We start from the raw sequence: 12,677 nt of genomic DNA on the forward strand, positions 1-12,677 counted from the left end.
CTGAATTCTATGAAAAATTTTACATCTACTACTTACTAAAAGAACCGGCTAGCTATAAAAAAAATAGTTGATACACCTTCTTTATTGGAATTATTTGTTAAAAAAAATATTTTTTTTATTATGACTAGATAAGTTATTTTTACTCCGATATTAATGGACAAAATTATCCATAGAGCAAAATGGATGTTGTCACCCTTGTTTTTTTTCTTCTACTAGATTTGTCCATGAGAGATAACATGATAGAAATGTACCAAAATATTTTGACAAATAATGTGACATGGGCCTTTGTCAGGGGATAATAGGGATACACAAACTATGCAAAGTTGTTTGTCATAATGTCGACAAAAATAATACAAGATAGTTCTTATAACTGCATAGTAATATTATGTCATTCATTACAATTGTTCCGTTGTTTTGCCCCTTATTTATTTTTAGAATAGATTTAAAATATGTTGGCTGGGGTAGTTTTTACACCTAGCACCAGCGTAGGGCTCTAATCCTGCGAGTCACCCAGTACTTAATATAACCAAACATGGCCTTAACTAATACACTATAAACGAAAACTACCCCCACCCCCTCCCTGATTCTAAATTTATTTTAATAAAGGGAGGTGGGGGGGGACCTAATTTGTGTTAAATGAAGAAACTATTTGCCAATTTACTATCCCTGGGTTCCTGATAAAAAGATGATAATCATTGGTGATAACAGTTTAGGACATAACTTCTCATGTCCCTGTGAGTGTCAAAAAATCAGGGTTAGAGGGATTATTCTTGTATGTCAAATTCTCCTTTTGGTAGCTACAAATAATGAGGGTGTACTGTAAAATATTCAGTCATTTTGCACTGGTTCGACTCATCAAAGTTAAGAATTCTCCTTAAGATAGCTTTTAGTAGACTAAATTATGAAATAAGCAATGATTTTACAAAGTATAATTTTATCTGACATATGCTTATCCCTGTAAAACCCTGATTTCTATCTTTGTGTGAAATGTTTTCTGTGTCTTTTATTATTTGTAAACAAATAACAATGGGAAAATTTTCAAATTATTTTTGGTCACTTCAAAAAGAAGTTTTGGGGGCAAAAACTGAATGAGCAATTGAGCTAATATTTATAGGCAGTACAAGGACAATTCTGCAGGGAGTAGGGAAGAGTATTGTAGTTACGGATACTAAGGTATTTTTGACTTCGAATTAAAGAATAAATATTTTTTGAAAAGTTTGGTGATTTTATTTTTATTGCCAAGGATCCGGATCCGGATCCGCACTGACCAAATTTGGAGGATCCGGATCCGCAAAAATCAATGCGGATCCGAAACCCTTAGACAATAAACCATAAACAAAATTACCCTATCTGTAAGTGAAAATTTTTGGTTGAATAGTTTAGACTACTAGTTTGGACTCAACCAAGAAATCCACAATTTTGGTTTATTAAAAGTCAAGTATTTATAATATAAAAAAATGTCGCGTTTTAAATTTCTATTTATTTATTTGATTACTCAACTGTTAAAAAGGTGAGAATTGAACAATTCAGTTGTTACTAAGAAAAGATAAAAGTGCACTGTAAAAATATACCCAACTAACAAAATTTATATAGTTTTAATGATTTCTAATGGCTTCTCCTTGAATTTAAAGAAGAAAAAGTTGCAGGAAGATAGCTTAAAACTATCCAAGAGACTGATTAAACTTTCCCTAAAATGGAGAAATCACAAACTATCAAAAACAATCTCATAAATTACTAAAAACTTAAAAAGCTACTACAAATGGATTGTCTTTTAACAGTGTTCTGTAAAGTGTTTTTTAGTAATCCGACACCAGTCGTCAAATAAAGCAGAGACAAAAAGACTAAATCACTTTTTACATAAGGAATCATTATTCATTTTGTTTATCTAAACAAACTTTTTACGCTTTGTTTTCTCATTTGATAGTCCTGCCGTTTAATAGGTCTTAATTAACAGTAATGTCAATATCTAACATTTTTAATTCTTGCCTATCAGCAATTTGTTTAATATGGTTTTCATGAATGAATAATGTATCTTATTTTCAAGCTTCATTATTCCCTGGGATAAAGAGATTGGACAATGGACAATAAATCAACTTTTCACAAAAAATATGGAAGTTTTAGAAAGTTGCATGGAAGTTTTAGGACAAGATTATTATGTCATTGCATCTTTCTGTGCTTTAATATTTCTCATGAAGTTCTTATTATCATATTCTTTACTTAGTTGGTTAGTTGCATTGCATTAGGGAGGGGGTTAAAAATAGCCTAAAATAATATTTAAAGCTTTTCCATACTATAATTGAAGTATAAAAAAGTTCCCTTCCCTTATTTGGTTTGTGTTATTAAGATGAAAAAAATCTACTAAATTGAAGGTACCTAATGTAATTTTTTTATTTTTTTTTTATTTTTTTTTTTTTGCTAACAAACTTTATCAAGTTTACAAAAGTCTCCCCAGGGAGGGAGGGGACATTGGGCTGTTTATTAACACTAGTCCCTAAAGTGTTAAAATATTTTTATAATATAATACCTAACGTTTTCTTATTCGTTGGCTTAACAACTTTGAAAACTTTCAATTTTGATTTGATGGTTCATTAAGTTTAGTGTCCAAACGTTTCAACCACTAATTGTAATCTATAGAAGGGATAATTTTAGTATCATCTTTTGGGATGTACAACAATTTATTTATCAACTTAACTCCCTGGTTCCCTCCCCTTGTAAGTCTATCTAGGTGTCTACAACAGAGATGATTAATTGTTCAATGTCCAAACATAGAATTAAACAAAGAAGTGGGGATAATTAATTGGTTGTCTTTTTCTCTGACCAATTACAAGAAAACATGTATTTAAATAATCATGGTTGTTTTGTGTATAATATACGTGGATATAAAATGTCATCAATTTAGGTTGCTAACATTGAACTTATTTATTGGTCAGTTCGTTTATCCATTAGCAGGGAAGGAGATGGGGTAAATGGGGTGGATTGTGGGTATCGTTATTTTAGCCCGCTGCGAGTTTCCTGGTGTAACATCCAAGTAATGATATATCCATTATTGTACTTACAATTTGGGTAGTGTAGCTTCTAGAATTTTTATCTCTAAAATATGTTTTCCGTGGCAAAGTTGGTTTTTGAATGCTTTCTCGTTATTTGTAGGGATGCCCCTAGGGACCTCCAAAATAATGGTCCATAAAAAATTTTCCTGTATTTTTTTTATGGGGTTTGTATGTATGGTCATGAAAAGCGTAATTTTTCATGAAGACTATCTTTGTTTATTTTTTATGGGGGGGAATCTTGGGCTATAATGACGCAATTACAAGCCAAATAGCCTTAAACCCACCCAGGACAAATACATACTTTTCTGAAAACTTCCCATTCTTTATTAAAATTAACCAAAAAGTATTTCCTCATCCCGAAAAATAAAATGATAAAGCTTAAACTATAAAACTAAATTGAACAATAACATTATTTTTATTTAAAGGATGATGACATATAAACCACTTCTTTCCCCTATTAAAGAAGGTTCTAAAAGTGGTTTGGTATAAATATAACTGTAGAATAACTTTCTGTGTAGCCTGTTATTGTGTTGTAATAAAATTAGTTTCAAGAACTTTAGAAAGAGACCCTCTTATCTGCTTATTTCAGACACATTTGAACAATTTGATTTTGTCTTTATGTCAGAGAATCGCCGTCAATTTAGTAACTTTTTATCCTGACATGGTTATATACCCTTTTTCTACGCAATTTACTGGCTTGTACGCTTTTAAGTAGCGTAGCTACTTTACTCTATTTTTTTTGTACTTTACCTATCTTATTTTATTGATGGGCAAATTTCAAAATTTTAGTATTCGTGCAAAATTGTCAATAATACGATGTCATACATGTTTTTTTTTCATTATGGCTGAGAACTGGGTCTAATTCAATGGATATTAATCGGTTTCGAAGCCATACTAAAATACTGAATACACATTGAATTAGAGAATCGAAGCAAATAAGTAAAATGTTTTTATATCAACCACTACTGTGACAATTCATTTTCTATTTGGTTGAAGACACGACTATATATAGACTTGTCATCAATCTATGGGAAAACTACAAGAATGAGACCTAAAAATAAATCTTAATAGAAAACTTTAAAAATGTTAAACTAATTCTATTTAGTACGGTTTTATGACTTAAAAATAGCTTTTGACAGAATATGTTTTTTTTTTTTTAACTAAATGCAATAAATTCATTGTTCATTATTTTGCTTTATTACAATGAAATAAGCTTTTATTGATTATATACATGTAGTAAATTTACTTTCCTAAACCTCCTTTTAAAATTGATAGAAACAAATTTACTGTTATTTTTCAATATTAGCATGAAAATGATGTAATTGTTATTTTTACTTTACATTTAATCACTGAAGTGTATTTGAATTAAGGGCAGAGATGGAGGGAGGGGACATTGGACTGTTTATTATAAGGTTTTATAATAAAGTTTTCTTATTCGTTGGCTTAACATCGTTTGGGACTTTTACTGAATTTTGATTGGTTGGTTTATTAAGATAAGTGTCCAAACGTTTCAACCACCAATTGTAATCTACAGAAAGGGTAATTTTGTGTATCATCCTTTGGGATGTATTGTACATCAATCGGCTATTGTCTTATCCCATTATATCCCTGAGTAAAGATGGTGAGGGCTGGCAAGTCAACCCATAAATCCGTTTCAGATTTATTCGCAAATATGAAGAAGACCAAATATCATAATCCAATGGATATAGAATGTACGTGGATATTATGACAGAGAAAAATTGTAGTCAATTTAGGTTACAAACATGGACATTATTTTTTGTTCAGTTCATTCATCCAGTAGGATTAAAGGGTGATGGGGTAAAAAATACTCGGATTGCTATTCCCACTAAATTGTAAATGAGATTTAGATGAAATTAAATCAAAGTTACTTACTGTACAAGATATCTTCAAAACTTTAGATTAAATCCCCATGGACTTCACCAGGGATAAGGAACCTGTTATTCCAAGAAAAAATACAAAAAATAGATTTTTATCACACTCTATTGTTTTTGTCTAATAAAGTGTCAATGCAATGCCATAATCGATATATTACTTCATGTACTCTGATAAAGGAATGCTCGTAGCAAGCCTAAAATAATGATACCCCTCATCCATCCCCTATCCTCATATTGGATGAACGAACTGACCAATAAATGGGTCCATATTAGCAAGGTAAATTTACGAAAATATTCCTTTGTCAATATATCCACGTATATCCTATATACCACTAATACCAAGCAATCTTTTTTAATTTTAATAATTTTTTGTCGACCTAGTTTAGGTTATATAGTTGCTGCACTATAGTACATTAATGTACTTGTCTTGTTTTCTCTCTTGCAGTGTACACAAACACCATAACACTTACTACATTATCCTTTTTACATAATAGATCTATCATAATAGATTGATAATCATATTTTTCCCAAGTTTAAAATATTTAGGAAGATTTTCCAATGGGCAATTTTTTTCCTAAATTATATAACTTACCTGTTTTTACCTTGGTTAAAATATGTTTAGACTATTACTGCTGAATGTAATTTGCTCCTTAAATTCTGTAATTTCTTATCATGATTTTCTGATAAATGATCATCTTCTATGAATGTTACTTTGTTTTTCCATTTGTTTTCTTGATACATATATAACAGTAATGTGCTTCACTAATTATGAATATTGTCATCTTTGTTTCCTTCTTATATAAAGAGAGGGGTAGTAGGTTTCTGGTAGAATCCGTAGAGGTTTTAAGGTCTAAAAATAGTAGTAAAACGATAATCTAAATCTTAATTTTGGGGATGATGATCTGAAGGACGCTCTTACTGGTGGTGATGATGACCCAGATGGTATCCAAGTACATGAGCGTTATGACAACTCATCTATTGAACTATGGTTCAATTTTTGTATTTGTAGCAGCCTCCAATTAAAAGTTGTAACAAGAAATATAACCATCCTTTAAAAACTACTATATTTACCTTATGAATTGGAGAATTTAAAAACCATGATTTTATGTTTTGGGATTCCTCTTGATTGGAGAATGCTACAAATACAAAAATCAGACCATAGTTTAATAGATAAGTTGTCATAATGCTCATGTATTTGGATACCATCTGGGTCATCATCACCACCAGTAAGAGCGTCTTTAAGATCATCATCCCCAAAATTAAGATTTAGATTATCATTTTTTTGCCATATTAAAAAACTTTTTGTTTTACTTTTTGGGCTAATTATTATTGCTAACAAGTATTTAACTATATCCTGTCAACTGGAGGTTGGTAGCTGTCCTCTGAAGTGATAGAGGTCGAATTTCTTATTTTCAAAATTTTCTTTCTTTGAAATACATTAATTTCTGCCCAATATTATGTTTCAGTATAATCAATGCATAAATCCCTTCAAGAATAGCCAATTTAACAGAATCAAACTTTAAGAATGACAGAAAAGTAAAAATGAGTATTTTTTCTGTTGATTTTATGGTATCTGTGCATATAAAAGGTAACACCCAAATTTGCTGTTTTTTAGTATTTTCATCAATTTTCCTTGAAATATAAAGATATCTTAAAACTGATTGATTGGGCTTGTAAAGGAACCATTTGAGTATCTTCGGTCGAAAAAGGTCTGATTTGTGAGCATTTTTGACCAAGTTGTGGCCAAATAATAATAAAACATAAAAAAAGGTAACACACTTTAGACAAAATTTTTTTTATAAAGTTAACACAAATTTTTAGCGTTCTACTACTGTTTTTAACTTATTACATATAACCTTTACGGATTCTACCAGAAACCTACCCCTTTCTTTGTGAGTGGGTAAATGCCACATAACTGATATTTTTTGGCATATTATCAGGCTAATGTATCATTTATGTTACTAGAAGCGGATATGACACTTTAGGGATACTTGAGGGAAGGGTCTACCCTCCTCTTAGTTTTAGTAATAAAATAAGATAAATAAACATTTGGTGGAGGGTATTTTTCTAAGGTCGATTTCTCTTGGGAGGTTGGAGGTACCATGACCAGCTTTTCTGGACATATGAGAAGCTTCACTGTAAATCATATTGGTTTAGCTTTTAGCGAGATCCTTCTATACAAACAAACGGACAGTTAGATATCCTATTACTTTACTATCCATCCCTCTAATATGTGATATCTTTTAAAATGTTTCCGACAAGAGTCTAGAGCGAGTCCAACCCAATATATCACTTCCACATACTTAATAATTCATAAACATTCTTATAACATAAAAACTTTTTTCTTACACTTTTTTCTTTTTAAAGTAATAAGCAGTAAAAAGGTTGTGGAGTTTCTTTTATTGCCGTTTTATGCTTGCATATATTAGACTGTCTGTTAGAGTGGTTCAAAAATTTATATTTTTCATATTATAGCTACATTATATTGAATATTGTTTCATATCATTTTTTATCTCAAAATTATTCATTTTATTAAGGCTATGTTTTGCTTTGCTAATGATTTTTAGTACTATATTAATCTATTTTTTTGTAGCTCATAATTTTAAACCAGTCTATTTAATATTTACGAAGATTTTTTAGCCTTTACGTGATTATATGTTTAACGGTTTACTTTTTTATTGATCTACTAGTGGCTAAACCCCTTGAGGCCTCTAGCAGATGGTAAATAAAAAAAGTGGCGATTTATCTTGGGAGGGTGGTGGTAACCTCCCCCAAAATAGTTATGAACTAGCCCAGGACCTATGAGAAGCGGTTAGTGAGATCCTTCGGTACACACAGACAGACACACAGTTAAACAGGGATCTTGTTATTTTATCATAGGTATTTGAATATTTGTGTCCAGTCTAGAGTTCTGTGTTGATTATATTAACTACTTGTCCTAACACCCACGGATTTCCTAACTATGTCCATACAAAATAGCAAAATTAATTAAATTGATTTGCAGCTAGTTTATCTGTTTATGTCCTTTTATCTGAAACATAAAATAAGCATAATATAGGCAGTAAGCTTCATAGGTACCTTAGGCGTATTACGCAGGTTTCAGGCTATTTCTTGTAACTGAATGAATTGCTAAAATTTTTATTTTATATATTGTGTGTGGAGACCTTCTGCCAAATTTGGGTGCATCGTTGCAACAATATGTCTTATTTACATTTAGAAAACATAATTTATAATAGCAAAGCCACTCTATAATTATAAGGGAAGGAGTGGACATTGGACAATAAATTACACCGGTACCCAAAGATTTATAACCATGTTATCTATTCGTTGGCTTAAAAAACTTTGGTTACTTTCAAACTATTTGTGTTTAAACCTTTCAACCAATATAATAATTTTCATCTCTTGGAGTGTTAACTTTGTTTAACATTATTGGGGGTGTATTTTGTCTTATCCCTTAACCCTTAACAGTCGGGCCCCTTGCCGCACCTTAATCAGTCGGGGGGGGGGGGGGGGGGCGTTCAACGCCCCCCCATATTATCTCAGTTCCTATTAGAGCTAGAGGGCTAAATTTTTTTGTACAAGTCCCCTGTGTTATGATGAATTTCCGACCTCAAGTAAGTCAAAGTCAATTTTCGCTTCCTTCACCCTTTTATTTAACAACCTTTGTTTTTAGGTCCTTTTTTACTTAAAAATTTCAAACGGCTGTAATTTTCTTATTTTTGAAGCTAGAAGAACAATTTTTTTGCAGAAAATATTTATCTTTATGTAAATTTTATATTTGAAATGTCAAAATATAAATTTCAGCGGCCGCAGCTGTACTTGGCAGCTGCCAGCCGCCGCAGTCGGCGGTCGGCGGGAAAACGGCGGTGGATCTTTATGAAATTTTAATACGTTATGTAGACATGTAAGAAAAGCTTAAGTTTAAAATTTGAAGTCTCTAAGTCAAAAATTGAGGCCACATGAGCCTTTTAAAGATTTCTGGAGACCTGGAGGATCAGGACCTGCAGGATCATACCTGGAACCTGAAATTGACTTGAACACCTGTATTTCATATAAGGATGTACTACTAGAGGATATTTTAGTATTTTTGCAAGATAAAATACTTTGTTTAAGTCAAAAAAATATTTTTGCTCTTTACCTGGATGACCCTGCCAGGTTTGCTGGCATCCTGTGCCCGCCAGGATGGAGATATTCAAAAATTCCAACTCTCAGTTATGTGTCATACCCAAACTTAAAAAGTCACGCAGTTTGGGCTCTTTATCTTTCACACACAGAAAATGAGATAGAAAAAACCGGATGGGGGGGGGGGCCGTTAAGGGTTAAGATCTATGATCTTTTGCTTTTAATATGTATAACCTACGCTTTCATACGTTGTTGTTTTTGGTTAGATTTTAGAGAAAGAAAAATTAGTATTCAGATTCACACCTAGAAATGATTTACATCTGTCAAATTATATAAATTATGGATGGTTTTTCTTTTATTTATTGCATTTGTAATATTAGTATAGACAAGGGCCATGTTTAAATTTTTTTTGAAAAATCGGGGTAATACAGATCTTGGGATGTTGGTTTTAAGGGGATAGAAATGAATTTTACCCCCCTTTCTGCTATTGCCCAAATATTCTTTTTGTCTCATATATGTGCATTTTATGTTTCATTCTGGGTATGATAAGTCATGCAACTCCGAGTTTAAGAAAAATTATAGATAAACTTTATTACTGGAAAGTTAATTTTTACTTGAAAATCCTGCTTATAGTTGCTAATTCTACAGCGCCGTACAAATTTTATTTCATAACAGACCTCTTCTCAAGTGACGTTTTATCTAGGCAGGGACGGGACATTGGACTGTAAGTTACAAAAGTATCCGAAATTTTATAACCACGTTATCTTTTTCGTAGACTCAAAAATCGACTCGTGTCCAAACCTTTCAACCAATAGTTTTTATATAAAAGATGGTTATTTTGTTAATAATCATTGGGAAGTTACATAAGTTTATCCTTAAATTGTCTTATCCCTTTAAATCCCTGCTTTTTAGTTGTTTTCTTACTTAAATAATTCTTCTGTCTGAATTTTTTAGTGAAGAAAAGAAATTCAATATTTCAATGAATGGAAAAAAAACATTCAGCTGACTATTATTATTTTTTCTTCTCAATGTTAGAAGAAAAGCTTTTCTATAAATGTGACTGCGACCAGAACTGTCAAACACAACGTCATTCTGACAAAGTAAGTTGTGTAAAATATCTTTCTTTTTAATCGACGGGGGTTAGAGAAAAGAAAAAAAAACATGAGCAGAAATCTTATATTAGTGATTTTATTTCATTATTACTGTGTTTCAATTTACCTACTTTTCCTTTTTTCTAAAAAACGGAGTGTTTCCTTCATTTTTAAATATTTTTTTTATTTAATTGAATGAATGATTTCTATTTCACTTTGAAATCAAATGAATACCATTTAAATTTTGTTATTAAACATCAACAAAATAAAATAAATTCCTAAGGGACAAAATTTAAATTGAACTTTAAAAAAAAAACTTACCTATTCAGTTTATTCATTTTATCTTTAAACTACTTTTTAGAAGAAAAGCAACATTGAAATTCGAACTGTTCGTCTGAATTCTTTTGGGGGAATTAAGATAAACAGCTATTTCCTATCAAAATTGTCACAGCAACTGTAACACATCCATGACAATCATACTACTTTTAGGCAGCCTTCTAACGCCGTTTTATACCTTTTTACATGTACACACAAGAGGACAAACAACGCATATATTTTTGCTCCTTTAGTTAATTTTTCTCAAATCTTAAAAAAAGTTATGAAATCTTCCTTGTTTTATTGACAAATAATAAAACTAGTTTTGTTATTTAATTTTAGAGATAAGAATTTTTATTTCAAATACGTTTTATGCTAATTAATGCTTATCTTTCAAATATTTTAAGTGCATTTACTTAAATTTTAAAAATATTTCCTTGAAATAACAAATAGTTTACCTAACAGGACAGCAAAATGTAATTAGGATGTCTGTTACTTAACAACTCTGAATCAGTATGATATGTTTTTTTTTGGTGGGGTGCCATTGTCTTTGCAAATTATTCGCACCCGCAAAGTCTTTCATGTTTGCAAAAAAAAAATAATTAAGGTTATTAAGAGTAAAGGGGAATGCGCGGTTTAGGCTGTGGTATTAATTTGCAGTCATTTTAAAGTATTTTATGGGCCAATCCAGTAAAAAGAAGCTACCTATCTCTTTATCTATAGTTGCATTTCTCTTTAGTTCTAAAGAGTTGTATTTAAATATGTCATTTTTTTACATAAAAAATCTGTCAATAACTTATGTGCATATGATAAATCAATCTTTCGTTGCCCTAATTTATTTTAATTTTTATGATCACAATTGCAAAGATTTATAAACAAGGATAATAATGTCGATGAGTAGCACAGCAGTTATATATTTTAGACGAAATTTATCTTTTATATACAAATACATCCTAATATTAAAATAACAGTATGTTTATCTATCTCTCTTTCTGTAGCTTAAGATCTGGACCGATATGGTTCTCCTTTACAAGGTTCAGAAAAGGTTTAAAGCGATTTCGACGGAGGGTTTCCCAAGACAAATCACCCATGGGAAAAATACCCTCGTACCAAAATATTAGGAATAGTCCCTTTCGTGGCAACGCCCTTTAAGAGGCGATTCCTCGTATTTTTAAAATGGCTTTTGATAGGTTATTTAGGCTAGGTTAGGTTATATTGGGTTAGGTGATTGACCCTCAGGGTTAGACCCCCCAGCAGGGGCTAGAAATAGGAGAAAAGCTACTATGGAATTGTTATCAGAAAAGAATTAATGAATATTTATTATTTTCAGATGCTCCTACTGCTGCTCTTTGCGACTGTGTGTACCAGTGACGAAGTTCTCAGCAATACAACGGCTATAGGTAAAACTTCAATATTATTATAAACAGAGTAGCTTATGATTCAAAATTAACAAGTTAAAGAATTAAATCTATAAATAATCGAAACTCTCAGTAATGCATCTTTTTTTATAAATATAATAAGTCCGTATAATGTATATACATATGTATATGTTGATATATAAAATGATTTCTGTATAGTCTCAGATGCTTTTCTATTCCTCCAAGTAATAATTAAAATAACATTGGACGGTCCTATATGAATCCCTATTTTTAAGAATTGACTACAATGGTTTTATTATTACTTAGGTCTTACACCAGATTTTTATGTACTCTAATAAATTGAAACTTGTAGATCTCTAAAATATCGATCATCCCATCTACCCCATCCCCTCTCCTCCAACTGTATGAATAAATTATGTCCATGTTAGCAACCTAAATTGACGAAAACTTTTTCCCTGTCATAATATCCATGTATATTTTATATCCATTCCTAGACTACACAACGACCACATCACAAGAAGAAGGTGTGACCACAATATTGCAAACAACAACCGCTAAATCAACAACAGTCAAAACAACAGCTGCGGTTGGGTGGGGAGATTGGTCCCCTTGGTCCAAATGTTCTAGATCGTGTGATTCAGGTATGTGGCAGATTTTTTATTGCAAAGAGATTAAAATAGCATTTGTATAATTGTTGTTTATTTACTTTTGATCCGAAAGATTTTGAATCCTCCTAAAGTTATTTAGCATAATTCACATCAATTTATCGCCTTCCATTGACCTAGCCCTTTTATTTTATATGAAGAACTCCCTTTTGATCTTTACTTT

The 12,677-nt window shown here is 31.2% G+C and overlaps 1 protein-coding gene across 2 annotated transcripts in view; it reads left to right on the top strand.

The window, feature by feature from the left end:
- LOC145304424 (protein madd-4-like) overlaps nucleotides 1-12,677 on the top strand; it is a 111,333-nt gene that overhangs the window by 28,584 nt on the left and 70,072 nt on the right. For both annotated transcript variants that reach the window (XM_080146307.1, XM_080146314.1), the window contains exons 2-3: nucleotides 11,801-11,870; nucleotides 12,344-12,490. In XM_080146307.1, coding sequence (XP_080002433.1) covers nucleotides 11,801-11,870; nucleotides 12,344-12,490 — 217 coding nt within the window. The remainder of the gene's footprint in view (nucleotides 1-11,800; nucleotides 11,871-12,343; nucleotides 12,491-12,677) is intronic.

This window comes from Acartia tonsa, chromosome 2, assembly GCF_053477335.1.
Source record: "Acartia tonsa isolate MP-2025a chromosome 2, ASM5347733v1, whole genome shotgun sequence".
Classification (NCBI taxonomy): Eukaryota; Metazoa; Arthropoda; class Copepoda; order Calanoida; family Acartiidae; genus Acartia; species Acartia tonsa.